This window comes from Pan troglodytes, chromosome 5, assembly GCF_028858775.2.
Source record: "Pan troglodytes isolate AG18354 chromosome 5, NHGRI_mPanTro3-v2.0_pri, whole genome shotgun sequence".
Taxonomy (NCBI): domain Eukaryota; kingdom Metazoa; phylum Chordata; class Mammalia; order Primates; family Hominidae; genus Pan; species Pan troglodytes.
This window is the reverse complement of record NC_072403.2, coordinates 90,870,750-90,890,380: the sequence shown is the minus strand read 5'-3', so window position 1 is coordinate 90,890,380 and position 19,631 is coordinate 90,870,750. Positions and strand designations below refer to the sequence as shown.

The following is a 19,631-nucleotide window of genomic DNA, read 5'->3' as shown; positions in this document are numbered from 1 at the left end:
CTCCACCCAGTTCGAGCTTCCCGGTCGCTTTGTTTAGCTATTGAAGCCTTGGCAATGATGGGCGCCCCTCCCCCAGCCTCGCCGCGGCCTTGCTGTTTGATCTCATACTGCTTTGCTAGCAATGAGTGAGGCTTCATGAGCATTGGAGCCTCCAAGCCAGGGGTGGGATACAATCACCTGGTGTGCCGTTTGCGAAGATCGTTGGAAAAGTGCAGTATTAGGGTGGGAGTTACCCGATTTTCTAGTTGCCATCTGTCACCCCTTTCCTTGGCTAGGAAAGTGAATTCCCTCACCCCTTGCACTTCCTGGGTGAGGCAATGCCTTGCCCTGCTCAGCTCATGTTCAGTGCACTGCACCCTCTGTCCTGCACCCACTGGATGACAATCTCCAGTGAGATGAACCTGGTACCTCAGTTGGAAATGCAGAAATCATTCATCTTCTGTGTCACTCACACTGGGAGCTGTAGACCGGAGCTGTTCCTATTTGGCTATCTTGGCTTCACTTGCTTGTGGATTTGTTTAGGTTCCTTATAGATTCTACATACTAGAACTTTTTCAGATGCACAGTTTGCAAATATTTTCTCCCATTCTGTAGGTTGTTTACTCTGTTGATATATATATATATTTGCTATGCACAAGCTCTTTAGTTTAATTAAGTCCCACTTGTCAATTTTTGTTTTTGTTTCAATTGCTTTTGGAGTCTTTGTCATGAAATCTTTAACAGGGCCCATCTCAAGAATGGTATTTCCTCGGTTTCCTTCTAGTGTTTTTACAGTTTTAGGTTTTACATTTATGTCTTCAATCCATCTCGAGTTGCTTTTTGTATATGGTGAAGGGAATGAACCTGGTTTCAACCTTCTGCATGTGGATAGCCAGTTATCATAGCACCATTTATTAAATAAGGAATCCTTTCACCATTGCTTGTTATTTTCATCTTTGTCAAAGAGCAGCTACAGATGACTGTAGGTGTGTGGCATTATTTCTGGGTTCTCTATTCTGTTGCATTGGTCCATGTGTCTGTTTTTGTACCAGTACCATCCTATTTTGGTTACTGTAGCCTTGTTTGAAGTCAGGTAATGTGATTCCTTTGGGTTTGTTCTTTTTGCTTAGGATTGCTTTGGTTATTTGGGCTCTTTTTTGGTTCCATATGAGTTTAGAATAGTTTTTTTCAAATTTTGTGAAATTTTTTATTTGAGATGGAGTCTTGCTCTGTTGCCAGGCTGGAGTGCAGTGGCATAATCTTGGCTGACTGCAATCTTTGCCTCCCAGATTCAAGCCATTCTCCTACCTCAGCCTCCTGAGTAGCTGGGATTACAGGCATGCACAACCACACCCAGCTAATTTTTGTATTTTTAGTAGAGACAGGTTTTCACCATGTTGGCCAGGATGGTCTCGATTTCCTGACCTCATGATCCACCTGTCTTGGCCTCCCAAAGTGTTGGGATTACAGCCATAAGCCACCACGCCCCACCAAAATTAACTTTCTGATGTGCTGCTGGATGCAGTTTGCTAGTATTACGTTGAGGTCTTTTGTGTCTAAGTTCATCAGGGATGTTGGCTCACAGTTTTCTTTTTTCATTATGTGTTTTCCAGCTTTTGTCATGCTGTCTACATAGAATGAGTCAGGGAGGAGTCCCTCCTCCTTGATTTTTTTGGAATAGTTTCAGTAGAATTGGTACTTTGTACATCAGGTAGAATTTGGCTGTGAATTCATCTGGTCTGGGAGTTCTTTGGTTGGTAATTTTCTTACTGCTGATTCAATTTTGGAACTTAATATTGATCCATTCAGGGTTTCAGTTTCTTCCTGATTCACTCTTGGGAGGTTGTATTTCCAGGAATTTATCCATTTTTCTCTAGAGTTTCTAGTTTGTGTGTATACAGATGTTCATAATAGTCTCTGATAATCTTTTGTATTTCTGTAGGGTCAGTTGTAATGTCACCTTTGTAATTTCTAATTGTGCTTCTTTGGATTTTCTCTCTTTTTTTCTTTGTTAACCTACCTCGTGGTCTATCCATCTTGTTTATCCTTTCAAAGAGCCAGCTTTGGGTCTTGTTGATTCTGTATGGATTTTTGGTTCTCAATTTCATTCAGTTCTGCTTTGATTTTAGTTATTTCTCTTCCTTTGGTCACTTTGGGGCTAGTTTGTTCTTGTTTTTCTAGTTCCTCTTGGTGTGAGTCAGAACATTTATTTGAGATCTTTCTAACTCATTGAGGTCTTTAGTGCTATAACCTTTATCTTAACCTTGCCTTTGTTGCATCTCAGATATTTTGGTATGTTGTATCTCTGTTTTCCTTTATTTTAAAGAACTTTTTAAATTTCTGCTTTAATTTTGTTGTTTACTTGAAAGTCTAAGAACAAGTTGTTCAATTTCCCTGTAATTGTGTGGTTTTGAGAGATCTTCTTGGTATTAATTTCTATTTTTATTCCACTGTGGTCATAGAGTATGTTTGATATGATTTGATTTTTTTGAATTTATTGACACTTGCTTTATGGCCAAGCATGTGGTCAATCTTGGAGTATGCTTCATTTGCAGATGAGAAGAACTATATTCTGTGGTTGATGACTGGAGTATTCTGTAGTGCCTATTACATCCAATTGTCAAGTATCTAATTTAAGTCTGTAATTTCTTTGTTAGTTTTCTGCCTTGATGATCTGTTTAGTGCTGTCAGGAGGGTGTTGAAGTCCCCCACTATTATTGTGTGGCTGTCTAAGTCTTGTTATAGGTCTAGAAGTATTTGTTTTATGAATCTGGGTTCTGCAATGTTGGGTGCATACATATTTAGGACAGTTGTCTTCTTGTTGAATTGATCTCCCTATCATTATGTAACACCCTTCTTTGTACCTTTTTTTTTTTTTTTTTTTTTTTTTTACTGTTTTTGGCTTAAAGTCTGTTTTATCTGATATAACAACCATGACCTCTGCTTTTTTTTTCTGTATGAGTAATAAATCTTTCCCTAGCCCTTTACTCTGAGCCTATGAGTGTCATAACATGTAAGAAGGGTCCCTTGAAGACAGCAGACAGATAGGTCTTGTTTTTTTCTTCAACTTGTCTCTGCCTCTTAAGTGGGGCATTTAGACCATTTGCATTCAGGGTTAATATTGATATGTGTATACTGGGTTAATATTGATATTTTAAAAATAATTTTTTTTTGAGACAGGGTCTTACTCTGTCACTCAGGATGGAGTGCAGTGGCATAATCATGGCTCACTGCAGCCTCAAACTTCTAGGCTCATGCAATCCTTCTACCTCAGCCTCCCAAGTGGCTGGGACCACCGGTGTGTGCCACCATACCCAGCTAATTTTGTATTTTTTATAGAGATGGGATCCCTCTATGTTGGCTAGGCTGGTAACAAATACCTGGGCTCAAGCAAGATATGTGAGGTTTTGATCCTATCATGAAGTTATTAGCTAGCTGCTTTGTAGTTTCTACTGTGTGGCCTATGTACTTAGGTGTGGTTGTGGGCTATGTACTTAAGTGTGTTTTGTGGTAGCGGTTATCATTCTTTCATTTTCATGTTTAGAACTCCTGTGAGGATCTCTTGTAAGGCTGACCTAGTGGTAACAAATTCCCCTAGCACTTGCTTGTCTGGAAAAGATTTTATTTCTCCTTCACTTATGAAGCTTAGTTTGGCAGGATATGAAATTCTTGGTTAGAATTTCTTTTCTTTAAGAATGCTGAAAATAGGCACCCAATATCTCCTGCTGTTAGCTTTCTGCTGAGAAGTCTACTGTTAGTCTGATGGAATTCTCTTTGCATGTATCTGACCTTTTTCAGTAGTTGCCTTTAAGTTTTTTTTTTTTTTTTTTTTTTTTTTTTTTTTTTTTTTAGTGTTGACTTTGACAGTCTGGTGACTATATGCCATGGCAATGTTCATTTTGTATAGTATCTCACAGGTGTTCTCTGAATTTCTTGTATCTGGATGTCTACCTCTATCAAGATTAGAAAAATTTTCTTGAATTATTCCTTGAAATATGTTTTCCACATTGTTTACATTTTCTCTTTCTCTCAGGAATCCCAACAATTTGTAGGTTTGGTTGCTATACGTTATTCCATACTTCTCAAAGACTTTGTTCTTTTAAAAAATTATTTTTTCTTTACTTTTGTCTGGCTAATTTGAAAGACCTGTCTTCGAAATCTGAATTTTTTTCTTCTGCTTGGTCTAGTCTATTGATAAAGCTTTCCATTGTATTTTGAAATTTCTTAAGTGAGTTTTTCAATTCCAGAAGCTCTGGTTGACTTATTTTTAAAATGTTTATCTCTTCCTTCATTTCTTGAATTGCTTTAGAAGATTCTTTGTGTTTATTTTCAACCTTGTCTTGGATATCATTGAGCTTCCTTTCAATTCCATGCTTTGAAATCTTGATCTGTTATTTCTGAGTTTCCATTTTGTTTAGGAACCATTGCTGGAGAGCTGGTGTGATCCTTTGGTGGTATCACTACATTCAGATTTTTCACAGTGCCAGAATTCTTGCACTGGTTTCTTCTCATCTGAAGACACTGGAACTTCTAATTTTTTTTTTTAGGTGGAGTCTCACTCTATTGACCAGGCTGGAGTGCAATGGCACATTCCTGTCTCACTGCAACCTCCACTTCCTGGGTTCAAGCAATTCTCCTGCCTCAGCCTCCCAAGCAGCTGGGACTACAGGTGTGTGCCACCATGTCCGGCTATTTTTTTTTTGTATTTTTGTAGAGTGCTCTGATGTCTGGAGATCTGCCTGGGCTTGTCTCTAACCACTCTGTTTCTTTTCTAGCTCTTTGTTCACCTAGATGTAGATTTTTCTATACTAGCTGTCTTGGCAAACTACGTATGTTCAAGTGCCACACTCATTGATAGTAACAATAATGACTAACACAACGAATTAAACACTAGGTGTTAGGCACTGTTCTGCATTCTTTACATGGAGTAGCTCATTTAGTCTAAACATGTTTATGAGTCAGATACTATTATTCCCATATTATATTAGACAAAGTAAAACACAGACAGATTAAGTAACTTCCCTCCCCCCACCACACTGCCAAATTAGTTGACTGGATTGATGAGTGACTTCTACATATGGATTATAATACTCCAAATGCAACTCTAAGGTTGGGTCTTATTATAAAAGGCCAGTGTACAGACCACCAAGAGGACCTTCTTGTACTCCACATAATCATTTTCTGATATCTAGGATTTAACAAAACTGAGGCAAGAAATAGGGTCTAGAAGCAGGCAATCTAAAGACTTTCTAGAACCAAATTAGACAAACAAATGAACAAAAAACCCAACCTTCTAAGCCCAAGAAAATAACTTTATAACTTCACTTTAGCCTCTTCATCTACATAGGAGGTACACAAAATAACCAATGGAAACCTCTAGAGGGTATTTAAACCCCAGAAAATTCTGTAACTGGGCCCTTGAGCCGCTTGCTCCGGCTGCTCACACCCTGTGGAGTGTGATTTTGTTTTCAATAAATCTCTGCTTTTGTTGCTTCATTCTTTCCTTGCTTTGTTTGTGAATTTTGTCCAATTCTTTGTTCATGGACACCCTTGACTGGTAACAAAACATCATCAATCTGCCACAGATCATATTACTTTTAATTGAATTGCCAACACTATTATCTGGACATATGGGTTTGTCCATGTCCTTCAAAAAGCAGATGCCAAGATAGAATAAAATGCACAAGGATTATAATAAAAGAAATGCCTACAAAAGAAAGTGGGAAGGGAGCCAGGAAAGGCTGGGAGGTCTTTCAGGCTGTCATGCCAGTGTGAGCCACAAGTGAAGGAGAAAAGGAAGTAAGGTTGAATGAAGTGTCCTTGACCTCTATGTAGTCTAAGGAAGGTTTGGCAAGGCTGTTGGGGAGTCCTTGGGCCAAATTTGATCATCACAGGAGTCCCCTGTCTCCCAGGTATGCACCAACTTAGGTATCCCTGTGTACTCATTATTGGCTAGGATAGTCTGAGGGAAGTGTGAATCCACAGCACACACACAGCAGTGAAATTCAGAGTGCAGCTGCTCGGGCCTTGATCTAATAAACTCCCTGCAGGTGAAACTCTGTGAGGCACGTTTTCTTGGCCACTATAACATGCTTTAGCATCCTAAAAGTTTTGGGCTTTATTTTAGTCATGAGGTCTATGCAACATTTTTGCTTACACTATTGCCATATTTTCCAACTTCTTGATGAATTATATTGTTAGAAATGCTGACAGTCTTTGAATCACTCTATCAATTTTAGTTGCTCATAATTTAATGCATCATATGCATTGTAATATACAGTGATCCATATCATGTGGCCAGAAGTTCACATTTGAGGCATGATGACATTTCTGCTTATAATACCTAGGTTATAAAAACCTGTAACTTAGGCCAGGTGCAGTGGCTCACACCTGTAATCCCAGCACTTTGGGAGGCTGAGGTGGGTGGATCACCTGAGGTGAGGAGTTCGAGACCAGCCTGACCAACATGGCAAACCCTGTCTCTACTAAAAATACAAAATTAGCCGGGCGTGGTGGCATGTGCCTGTAATCCCAGCTACTTGGGAGGCTGAGGCAGAAGAATCACTTGAACCTGGGAGGTGGAGGTTGCAGTGAGCTGAGATCACACCACTGCACTCCAGCCCGGGTGATAGAGCAAGACTCCATCTCAAAAAACAAAAACAAAACAAAAACAAAACAAAACCAAAAACCTGTAACTTGTTAGTATTAATTGGTACTGATAAAATTTGTTCATCGTATTAAGCCAAATGTCATAATCACTTAATAAGTGAGTTGTTCCATCATTACATGTAGGCAGTGACAATTCACTGGAAATCTTTCTAGCAATTACAAATATGTCATATTTCATAGAAGCAGTGAAATTGTTTAGGAGCATTGCCTTAAATTAATTTTTTAAAAGAAAGAGATAGTCAACCAAAAAAATAGAAGACATGGAATTTAGACAAAACAGCTCCACTGAACATAATGCAGAAATGTCACATCACAACTGCGTAAATAATGCTTTGCATCTTGGGAAACACTCAGTTTTTTTTCCTCATATAGTTTGAATGTCTGTCTACCAATAACCCTGGTATGCAACAGCAAGACATTTTATTTTAGAAACATGAAGGTATTATACAAATCATTTTAATGTGCTGAATATTATGATACCAAAACTCAGATAATGGCTTATCTTCAAAATTAAGATTCATTTTCAGGCAAGATGTTTTAAAAAGTTAATCTTTGGGTTAACCTTTTCATAATTCTTGTCAGTTGAAAGGCAAGTTAACAAACACTCTTTTTCTCCAGTTTTAAGATTTTTTTCAATGTTCTTTTGCAAGTTATTAAGATTACCTAGTAGTGAGTTAATTAATTTATTAATGTGCTAATCATCAATTAAAGCAAGCTTCTTTTAATTTAGTGGAATGGTTAAAATGATCTATATTACAAGTGAAATTTGTAACATTTTGGAACATATCATATGACCTCATATTTTGGAACACTTCATATGACTTATGCATTTTAGCTTAGTATAATGTTGTGATGATTACAAATATAGATTCTATATTCTGTCATATGTGGTTACTAAGAAGCAACTAGCAAATGTCAAAAGCATAACAGTATATCATCTGTTCACTTCCTATTTGCTGCTCACTATTTTATTTTACCCAATATCAGTATTTTTCCAAGAATTCTAACAAATGCCCATTTTCTATTCCTTTGATATAAATAGTTGAAATACTCCTGGAGTGAAAAAAGTAGAGGTTTCACTTTAAATAGCCATTAATTAGTTCACTCTCATCACTTTTTAGTATAAACTGTATTTTAAAGACGCAGTCATCTTCTCAGCAATGACTTTTTTTTTGAGACAGAGTCTCGCTCTATCACCTAGGCTGGAGTACAGTGGTGTAATCTTGGCTCACTGCAACCTCTGGCTCCTGGGTTCAGGTGATTATTGTGCCTCAGCCACCCAAGTAGCTGGGATTACAGGTGTGTGCCACTATGCGCAGCTAATTTTTATATTTTTAGTACAGATGGGGTTTCACTGCATTGGCCAGTCTGGTTTTGAACTCCTGACCTCAAGTGATCCACCTGCCTCGGCCTCCCAAAGTGTTGGGATTACAGGCGTGAGCCACTGCGCCCGGCCCCAGTAATGACTTGTACTTTTTTTTTTTTTTTGAAACAGAGTCTTGCTCTGTTGCCCAGGCTGGAGTGCAGTGGTGTGATCTCAGCTCACCACAACTTCAGTCTCCAGGGTTCAAGGGATTCTCCTGCCTCAGCCTCCCGAGTAGCTGGGACTACAGGTGCATGCCACCACGCCTGGCTAATTTTTTTTATTTTTAGTAGAGATGGGGTTTCACCGTGTTAGCCAGGATGGTCTCAATCTCCTGACCTCATGATCCGCCTGCTTTGGCCTCCCAAAGTCCTGGGATTACAGGCGTGAGCTACCGCACCCGGCCATGACTTGTACTTTTATGGAATCAATCATGATTTTGCAGTTCATTTTAGACCATGACACACACACACATACACACCCACATATATATGCTTATAGATCCCTTATGAATTATAAACATTCAAATATTTATGTAATAAATTTAATAAATTGCAGATATTGTATATAAGTGTAAACATGGATAGTACATTTCTCTTTAACAAATCAAGAGCCTGGGTGCGAATATATTTTTTTCCACATTTCTGGTGGCATATTCTTTGTCTCTTCATACGACAATAATTTGTAATATTTCAAAGATTTATTCACGTTTTTACATAAGGTAAAATTCATTCATTTTTATTGCTATATAATATTTATTGTGTGAAAACATCACAATCTAACCATTCTGTTGCCAGTAGACATGGTGGTTGTTTCCACCTTTTGCTATTAGGAACAAACCTGTTATTGACAACATTTCCTGTAGTTCCTTTGTATCACTGCAGCTCACTCCCTGCACTGTTGCTGGTGGTGGTGGTTGTGTGTATGTGTGTATACAGCAAATCCAATTCTGATCATGTTATTACTTAAAACTCTTCAGCTGGTGGCTTGGTACCACCAGGAATAATATTCCAGATGGCCTAGAATGACTTCAAGATACATTATTGTACTTATATAGCAATTGCTACAGAAACTCAAGCAATTTTTTTTGATGCTACACATCAAAATAATGATGTTGTGAAGTGGGTTTGCTACCCCTTCCACTTTCTTTTGTCAGCAGAACCTACTCTTGTCCCTCTTTGCTCTCTATTCTGGCACTATAGAGGGTCTAAATCTGATCAGATGTAAAAACGAATCTCTTATCATCAAACTTTTCCAGGAAAAATAAAAAGGAAATCCTCTTCTGGGAAGTTGTCCCAGAAAAAGCTACAATGGTGAAAAAAGCATGAGAGGAGTCACATGTCCCTGGTCTTTATGAATTGCCAAGTCAATTTTCTGGATCTCTTTGCATATCTAAAAAAGGCAAGTATGATTCCTGTATGGCCTGCCCTCTAGAGTGGTGTTGAGGATCAAAAAACAAAACAAAACAAAACAAAACAAAACTTCCATATATTTCACACTTAGTGAACACCTGCTATGTCCCAGTCACTGTACTAGGTACAGAGACAAAAACCAACAACAACAATAAGGGTGCCTGTCTGAGTTCTCTGCATCCTGGCCATGTAGATTGACAGATTAAACTCTCTTAGCCTCTATATGCTCGCTTGTAAATGACGAGGGTAACAGAAGCTACTTCACATGGTAGTACAGTATTCATAACATCTACTTAACCCAGTGCCCCGTACAGAGTACTCAGATAATAAATTGCTGGGAATGAAGTGAGATAAATAGGTAACTAAATAGCTACAGTAGTGATCTTGACTACATTGGAGAGAAACATGCAGCTGCTGTAAGATACAAAAGGGTCATCTAATTCAGCTGAGGTGGCAGTCCTGCAGGATATGATGTTATGAGTTTTCAACTTAAAGGCGAGTAAATCATCCAGAGAAACTGGATAATTTCATTTTATTGATGTTTTCGCACAATAAAATAAAATCCAGAAAAACTGGTGAGGCAATGGGGATGAGTAACATCCCAGAGGTGGGATTGTTTCATTCCCCTGGAGCAGGAGAGAAGGATCAAGACTGGGGAAGATAAAGGGATCGGATCTTGAGGTGCCTTGAAAGGGGCAGAGGAGGTTGACCTCGGTCCCTTTGACCATCAGGAGACACCAAAAGTTCTAAGCTGGGAAGAACGCAATCAGAGTCGCATTTAAGTTAGGTCACTGCGTTCTGGCATGGATTTGCCCTGACCTAATCTTGACACTGGAGTAGGTAATTTGCGGGGGAGGTGGCCCGGTCTCAAGCAGTCGCGATAGGAATGGAGTAGGAGCCTGAGAGGAAGTTAGGGGAAAGAGGTAAAATCTACAGCTGCTGGCAGCAGAAGGAAGGCGGAGGCTGCAGAGGACACGAAGGCCATCCCGACCCTTGGCAATAAAGGGCATAGGAGGGAAGTGTCAAGACCTAGGCATGGGCGTCACCGCACAAGATAAAGCTCAGTTGGACCGCGGTAGATTTCGTCCAGGACCCGGTGCCAGTAGGCCAAGGAGCGGTTCAGACCCCTGCAGCAGCGTCTTGGGGTGCTAACGCCCTCTGCTGTTGGTGCGCGGCTGTCCCAGCACGGAGCGCGCACCCAGCAATCTTGACAGCGCGGAGCGCCCTGGAACTGCGACAGGGCGGAGGTCGGGAGGGTGTGCGTGTCTGGGGCAGTCCCAGCCGGCGAGAAGCACGATTCAAGCATCCGCGGTCCTTGCGGCCGCCGCCTGCGCCCCACGCCGAGGTGAGGAGCGGGAGCCCGGGTCATCCGCCGCCACTCCAGGAAAGGCTCCGCCCTCCGCGCCGAGAATGCGCCCTTCTGCCCGGGCTTGATATCACTTTTTCTTGTTACGACCTAGTCCATTTCCTTAGGTATTTTGTAGCTATCGCACGACCTAGGTCTACGTTGTATAATTCGTCAAACAGTAACTATTGATTCTATGGGAAATCAGTTTTTCAAATGTTATCAGTCTACTGTTTTCCATGAATAGTTTACTCTTCGGGGATTATGTTCTGATGCTGATTCCTGAGCTAAATTCTTGGATTTGTATTTCCCTTGAATATTCCAAAATATCCTGGACTATGGTGGACACACAGACTTTCAATAAATTCTTGAGAATCCATCGCGTTTTTTATGCAGAGAAAAACCAGTATCCTCTTTCTCCTTCCTCTTGTAACTGATAGGCCCCCGCCCGCCCTCCCTAGGCCATCCTGCCGTGCCCTCCGTCCAGTCCCCTTTTCCCCTCCCCGAGCAGGCATTCCCTCATCCCCTGTCATGGACTTGCACCATCATCCTAACTAGCAACTAAGTCCAGTTTCTCTCCATTACAGTCTGGCAACCCTCCTCTCCCGTGAAACTCCGAAGGGTCATCGTTAGTATTATTCAGACAAATGTCAAGGCCTGCCTTTCAGACTCCTTGTGTCCATGTTTGTGACCCACCTGAACTTTTTCATTGTTTCCCTTCCACCCTTTTCCTATATTTTTGTGGGAAACAGAATACTGTAATGAAAAGATGCCATTAAAAATTATGAAAAATATCCAACATATAGAAATAACATCACTGATTCTGCTGAGAGTGAGCAAAAAAAGAAAAGAAATAACATCAAACATCTGGTCTGTATTCAAATTTCCAAATGTCTCCTGCTATAAATATTTGTTGATTTAGCGTGTTTGAATCAAGATCCAAATAAACTCCACACATTGTAATTGGTTCCCATGTGTCTTAAAGTAATCCATAGGTTCCCTTGGCATCTGGACTTCATCTTAGCCTATGTACCACTTTTTATTGTTGCTGGAGCAAATTAAAGGCCCTTCTCCTAGTGAAATGTGGGGACCCAGCAGTGCTGTTCAGATTTAGAGTGGTGCAATTCTGCATTTGTCATGCCCTTAAATAGCCCAGCTTTTCAGCTTGGAATCAGGAAGTGAAAAGAGCATACAAATACATGTCTCTTTAATTATGTTTTCATTCAGGGGAACGTTGAAGTACTTTATGAAAATTGCTGAGAGAAGCTAGGTTAAAATCTTTACATTTCAGGGAAAGAGAAGGAGGCTGTGCTAAGCTTCAGGCCAATCTGATACAACTGCTCCTTGATTCACCATGAGATTATGTCTGGATAAACTCAATGTAAATTGAAAATATTGCTAAGTCAGAAGTGTGTTTTTGACTTAGGATATTTTCAACTTATAATGGGCTTGTCTGGACATATTCCTGCCATAAGTGGAGGTATATACTGAATGTGTATGGCTTTTGCACCACCATAAAGTTGAAAAATCATAAATTGAACTATCGTAAGTTAGGATCATCTGTATTTGCTTGCTTTGCCATCTTAAATCATTAGTTTTCCTTCTCAGTATACACTTTTCCCTCTTATCACTTCATATTTTCTCTGTAGTCCCAAGACTGGCCTTTCATGCTATTACTCCTCACAGTTTCTGATCAACGTTCTAATGCCAAAGGCTGGCTGACAAATCATCAAGGATGCTGTAGAAGAGGTTTGGGATTAGACAGAAGGTGGGCCCAGAGTTGATCCTATCTATCTCCTTCAGCTCTAGGACTGCACATACATCAAGAAATAAACCTGTTGTTGGGAAAGAACTTGAAAGGCAGATGATGACTCACCATCTTCTACCTATTAGACTACTGTTGGTGAAGAGTCAGCTGAGGGTGGCTTAAAAAAATATTGCACATTGATTTTCCACCCCATTATGTGTCTAAACCCAGAAGTTCTTCTGGTAGATGTGCACACGCTAGCAATATGTAGGCACCTATTGAACACTGACCAATGAGTGCCATCTTGGCTGGGTCTGGTGGCTTACACCTGTAATCCTAGCACTTTGGGAGGCCATGGCGGGAGGATAAGCTGAAGCCAGGAGTTTGAGACCAGCCTGGGCAACATAGTGAGACCTCATCTCTACTAAAAATAGGAAAATTAGCCAGGTGTGTTGGTTGAGTCTTAGCTACTCAGGAGGCTGAGACAGGAAGATCACTTGAGTCTGGTGTTCAAGGTTACAGTGAGCTATGATGGCACCACTGCATTCCAGCCTGGGCAACAGAGTGTGACCCTGCTCTAAAAAAAATAAAAAATAATGGCCAAGTGTGGTGGCTCACGCCTTAATCCCAGCACTTTGGGATGCTGAGGCGGGCGGATCACGAGGTTAGGAGTTCAAGACCATCCTGACCAATATGGTGAAACCCCATCTCTACTAAAAATACAAAAAAATTAGCCAGGCATGGTGGCGGGCACCTGTATTCCCAGCTACTCGGGAGGCTGAGGCAGGAGAATTGCTTGAACCCGGGAGGCAGAGGTTGCAGTGAGCCAAGATTGCACCAATGCACTCCAGCCTGAGCGACAGAGTGAGACTCTGTCTCAAAAAATAAATAAATAAATAAATAAATAAATAAATATATAAATAAATAAATAAAATAAAAAATAAAAGGCCGGATGCACTGCCTCATGCCTGTAATTCCAGCACTTTGGGAGGCTGAGGCGGGCGGATAAAGAGGTCAGGAGTTTGAGACCAGCCTGGCCAATATGGTGAAACCCCGTCTCTACTAAAAACACAAAAATTAGCTGGGCCTGGAGGCACGCTCCTGTAGTCCCAGCTACTGGGGAGGCTGAGGCAGAAGAATGGCTTGAACCCGGGAGGCGGAGGTTGCAGTGAATGGAGATTGCGCCACTGCACTCCAGCCTGGGTGACAGAGTGAGACTCTGTCTCAAAAAAAAAAAAAATAAATAAATAAAAACAAGTGTTATCTCAGTTACTAAGCAAAACATCTAATATAATTAGGCTACCTCAATTTTTCATTCTGTGTGTGTATTCAACACACAGACAAAATAAACATTCTCAGTAACAGCTTCTAAAGTTTTAGTTTTAACACAGAAACTATGGATTAAATGGGTCTCTGGAATTTCACTTCCCTTTCCTCAGGAAAGGATCTTCTGTTCCTAGTGAAGAAAGCTTTTCTTGCAGTAGAAGCTTCCTCTTTATTTTCATCACAAATACCAGGTGGGCTTTTATCTGGACACATAAATGTAAGATACCTGTTATATGACCCCAAGTTTTGTGGAAAATATGGTGCTTGCATCAGAGGAAATTGTGCTATTTATCATTTATTTTAATAAAAATAGGTATAACTAGGAAGAAAGCTAATTATATGGTAATGTTTCTAATTAGTTTTCAATCCAATACCAAAAAATAAAAATTAGTGACAGATTCACACAGTAATTAGAAAAACACCTAGCATTTTAAGGGTAAATATTTCTAAAATAATTTGCACAGCAAAGTTAGCAACCTTGTTTTTCATCTTTTTTCCTCATATACTGCTTAGAGATGCATCATGGAAGACATCACTGTGGAGTTGTGTACAAATAGTGTAGTGACAGTTTGCAACTCTGTGTTCTCCTAGCAGCTGTATCAATATAGCATTTCATCTCTCCGGGGTATGACAATGATTCTGCTCAGTCTTCAAAGAATATTGTCTTACTTTATTTCTTTCATCCTTGAAAAAATAGCCACCATCTTTCAGAGAAGATCTTTACCCATCATTTAAGATAGTATTTTGGGATTTCAGGGCAGAAAATAATGTGATTAATTAATACCTCTTTTTGGCAAATAAAATATATAAAATGACACGTGCACATTTTACCATTTATGTTGAAAGGTGAAGTCCTGGAATAAAAATCCCCTAAAACACTGGTATAATCATCCTTTTGTAAATATTTGGGGGAAAAAAACCCTAATCCAAGATCAGTATGCATTTTCCTTTTGCAGTGTAAGTTTGTAACTGAATCATCCTCCCTAATCATTTTCTTGGGGTGGGGAGTAGAGGAATGTGAGTCAATAAATTGTAACACTCCATGTACTTATTGAGATTAGTACAGTACTTTTCAAAAATATTTTGGTGATTTGAATACTTACACATTATACTTAGCTTTAAGATAAACACGAACTCTTATTAAAATATTTTCAAAAACTAGCTCTGATCACTGATGGGCAAACGGGGGCAAACAATTTTGTAGAAAAATGAGGTCACTTAGTAACCTTAGGTGACAATGTGTAATTTCGGAAAAATATGTACTTTTCAGCTTTATCTCATGAAAAGTGAAGCAAGAAGATGAGGACAATGAAAAAGTGACCTCAATCTGTTCTTTGTCCACTTTGTTTCATCTGCCATTTCCCAATAAATGTGCAAAATAAACTAGGTTACTCAGAAAAAAAAAAAGAGTATTCAATCTCCTGTATACCTGAGGATAATTTATTCCAGCATATATAAAATCTTACTTCTAGCTAGACTTACTTCCAGAAGACTTAACAAATTTCTCATGTATTTTATTAATTTCAATCATTTTAGTCAATTTTAAATTTCATCTCTTCTTCATAAGTAATGTTTCTTGGAAGTGTAGCATTACAACTATACTACATCCCATACTGCTGATCATTTTAAAACATTCTTTAGATTTTTACTTTTCTTTCCAGTCTTGACTTTCACTTAGGTACAGATGTATTGAATTTATCTGTGGGTGTACAAAAAGTATGGATAATATTTCTAGGTCAGGCACGGTGGCTCACGCCTGTAATCCCAGCACTTTGGGAGGCCGAGGCAGGTGGATCACGAGGTCAGGAGATCGAGACCATCCTGGCTAACATGGTGAAACCCTGTCTCTACTAAAAATACAAAACATTAGCCAGGCATGGTAGCATGTGCCTGTAGTCCCAGCTACTCGAGAGGCTGAGGCAGGAGAATCACTTGAACCCAGGAGGCGGAGGTTGCAGTGAGCCGAGATCGCACCACTGCACTCCAGCCTGGGCAACAGAGTGAGATTCAATCTCAAAAAAAACATTTCTAACAAGTAGCAGACTGAAAACTTAGCATTCAAAGTATTACCTCCATATATTCTGGAAGTAATATTATAGGCCCTATCATGCCACACTATTTTTCAAGGAATTTACTGTTTCTTCAACTGCATGTCTCTGTCCCTTTCTGAATATTCTAATTCACACATAGAGAAGCAGTAATTGCATGGCTCTTTGAACATTGCTGATGTTTCAACTTTTCCTGTCATCAGGGCTACAGTGATCAACTGAGGGCTGAAATCTGTCCAAAACTCAGAGCTTCACGTATTCTCATAGTTACTTAGGTGGCTGTTGCAGTGTTATGTTTCCAGAGTTATCACCAAACAATATGAAATATCATTAATTAATATTGGTCAATGAAGTGTCTAATCTTTTAGAGAAAACACTTCTAAAGTGTTGTATTTAATATTAGGGAGATCAATCCTCTATTTCTTCTTTTTCAAGTATTTAATAATTGAATATTTTGAAAATGAATGCAATGCTTCAGAGGAGTAATATTTTGGGATACTGTAAATTCTCAACATTCCTACAAAATGAAACCAATATAGTCATTCTTCAAATATATGCTGAATTTTGTGGTTTGCAAGTAAATTCTCTTTAAAAGTTTTAGCTGCATATTCCTATTGATTTCTTTGTGGATGACATGAATCTGTATCACTATATCTTTTTAGAAACAGGTACATTGAAAATGAAGATGAAATCTATGCTTACTTTGTAAGTATTGAGCTAGTGAAATATTTGATATATTAAACATAATTCTGTATTTTATTTTGTTGACATTAAACTTTGAATTAATTATACTTCACCTCCTATTCCCTATAGAATGTAATACCTTGAAGTTTTCATGATTAATTTGGTACAAACTAAACAATTTCTTTTGATGCTATTTAGTTACTTGGGCTGGAGTTGATTTATCTGAATTGTTATACTAATTCTTTTTAAATGAAATTATAATATATATGACTGATCCAATGGAAGAACAAAGCATTACTCTTTTGTATGAGCTATACATTTACTGTTGCTATCAAATACAAATATGATTTTCTAAAATATCCTTTGGAAGTAAAATTAATGCCCGTGCGAACAAATTCAATTTAAGCATCTGTTTACTAAAAATTGTAAGTTTACTGAATTTATTAGATGCAATTTTATAGTGGCTGCTGTCAGAATTTCAAAAGCAACTTTCTCTGGCCAGCAAGTTATGGCCTGCTGGTGAGGAATGTGTGGCTTAAGTGGTAATTACCCTCAGTGGCAATAGGAGGTAAAGGGCAAAGATACACACTTATAGCTGATCCAATAAGCTTGAAATGAACATAGGTTCTGAAATGATTTAAGAGGCTTGTTTACACAACAGAATGTATGTTGTTGCATAGCCACAAACTACTTTTTGAGAAAGCTAAGCTCTGGAGAAATAAAAGCATGCTTATTGGACTGCAAAATGTGCAAACACAGTTTGAATATGTGTCCTGCATTTCCCATCCCTGCTTCCATGTGTACCAATGTTCAGGTACTTTGCCATAAACAGTATCTGTCTTATTTGAGAATAAAGCACGATACCTCACAGCCAACTTTTTTCCTCCTTAGCCTTTTATTACCCAAACCTTGGGGAAAAAACTGTTTCAAGCATAGCCCTACTCTTGAGGAGTTCATAGTCTTGTGAAGGGGAAGATAAAAAATAATTAGGGCATAATTAATGTGACCAGCGTAAAACTGATGTCCATATGAAGCACTGAAACTATGTGTCTGTTTTTTACTCTTTGCCCAAAATGGTTCTTTGAAAAAAGGAGCAGGATAGGTGACAGAATCTTTATTTTTGAAAGACACTGAAAAAGTGTCTTATTCTGAAAAATGGACATACAGTCCCACACGTACTGTCACTGCCTGACCCCTGCCTATCACATGGTAAGCGACATGGCATTTGGGAGGCTTTTTTTTTTTTTAATTCAGGGATCAGTAACTTATTTCAGGATCATTTTAGATTAGAACTTTCACCTGCCACCTGGGCTTTTCATCTTTTAGTGTGTAAATTATTTTTAGTTTTTGGTTCACTAATATTGTCTTGTTAATTATACTGAGCATATAAAACCCTAATACATCTTTTTCTTTTTTTTGCAACAGTCTCGCACTGTCGCCCAAGCTGGAGTGCAGTGGTGTGATCTCAGCTCACTATAACCTCTGCCTCTTGGGTTCAAGTGATTCTCATGTCTCAGCCTCCCGAGTAGCTGGGATTACAGGCGTGTGCCACCACACCCAGCTATTTTTTTTTTTTTTTTTGTATTTTTAGTAGAGACGGGGTTTTGCCATGTTGTCCAGGCTGGTTTCAAACTCTTGGCCTCAAGTGATCCACCTGCCTCGGCCTCCCGAAGTGTTGGGATTACACATGTGAGCCACCATGCCTGGCCTCCTAATAAAGTTTAAACTCTATGTAGCAAAGAATACAGTATGCTTTTTCTTAGTCTTCTTTTTCTCACTCTTACAATGAACCAACTTACATTCAGAGTCCAGAGCCAGTATTTGTTCATTTGATGTGGGATTCATGATAATTCACAGGTGACATGGCTATCTGGGAGTAATTGTTGGTTGGGATGTTGAAGAAGGATTCCAGGAGTTGCTGAAACAGAAATATCCTCCTGATAAACAGGTTTATAAGAGTTTTATTCTTTTAATAGTACAAACAATCCTTCTTGAAAGATTTCTATTAATATTACCTCTCTTGAAGAGCAGTGTCTGATTTGAATTACCCACTGTGAACTACAGTCTTGTAAGATACCAGGCATTGTATGTATGTATGTATGTATGTATGTATGTATGTATGTATGTAGATGGAGTCTTACTTTGTCACCCAGGCTGAAGTGCAGTGGTGCGATCTCGGCTCACTGTAAGCTCTGCCTCCCAGGTTCGAGCGTTTCTTCTGCTTCAGCCTCCCCAGTAGCTGAGATTACAGTCACACGCCACCACGCCCGAGTAACTTCTGTATTTTTAGAAGAGACAGGGTTTCAATATATTGGCCAGGTTGGTCTCGAACTCCTGACCTCAAGTGATCTGCCTACCTCGGCCTCCCAGGTGCTGGGATTACAGGCGTGAGCCAACGTGCCTGGCCTACCCGGGCATTTTAAATAAATTTAGGCCACACTAGGTTATGAGTAGAAGCTATTTGGGGCTGGGTGCAGTGGCTCATGCCTGTAGTCCAGCACTCTGGGAAGCTGAGGCAGGACTGCTTGAAGCCAGGAGTTTGAGACCAGCCTGGGCAACATAGCAAGACCTTATCACTAATAAAAAATTAGCCAGGCCTGGTGGTGTGCACCTAATGTTTCAGCTACTTAAAAGGCTGAGGTGAGAGGATTTCTTCAGCCCAGGAGTTTTTAGGCTGCAGTGAGCTATGATTGAGCTACTTGCACTCCATCCTGGGTGACAAAGCAACAGCCTCAAACAACGACAACAACAAACTCAGTGATTTGGTTGCAAATACCATATATGTAATAGTAAATGTCTAAATGTTAGCTTAAACTAATTTATATAGGTCTTTTTTTGTTGGAATAAATAAAGCATTTGCTTTCATTTTGTAATGCAGATAATCATATAGTAACTCCCACATTTGATCTCATAATTCATGCTTTTTATAGGCTATAAGAACTCCTTACTATTAAATTCTTATCGACAAATCTGACAGAGTTGAGATATCCTTAGCCCATATTCCTGAGAAGGAATATTACAAAACAACAATTATAGGATGAGGTACAGCATCTTGAGT

The 19,631-nt window shown here is 39.3% G+C and overlaps 1 protein-coding gene across 3 annotated transcripts in view; it reads right to left on the bottom strand.

Annotated features, from left to right (window-relative positions):
• IRAK1BP1 (interleukin 1 receptor associated kinase 1 binding protein 1) overlaps positions 1-19,631 on the bottom strand; it is a 69,785-nt gene that overhangs the window by 15,848 nt on the left and 34,306 nt on the right. The window contains exon 5 of one of the 3 annotated variants that reach the window (XM_016955887.4): positions 18,373-18,491. In XM_016955887.4, the coding sequence (XP_016811376.3) occupies positions 18,399-18,491 (93 nt within the window). In that variant the 3' untranslated portion in view covers positions 18,373-18,398. Of the gene's footprint in view, positions 1-17,449; positions 18,492-18,727; positions 18,852-19,631 lie in introns of those variants that run through there. The other 2 variants (XM_063813216.1, XM_016955888.4) reach the window with 2 other exon arrangements.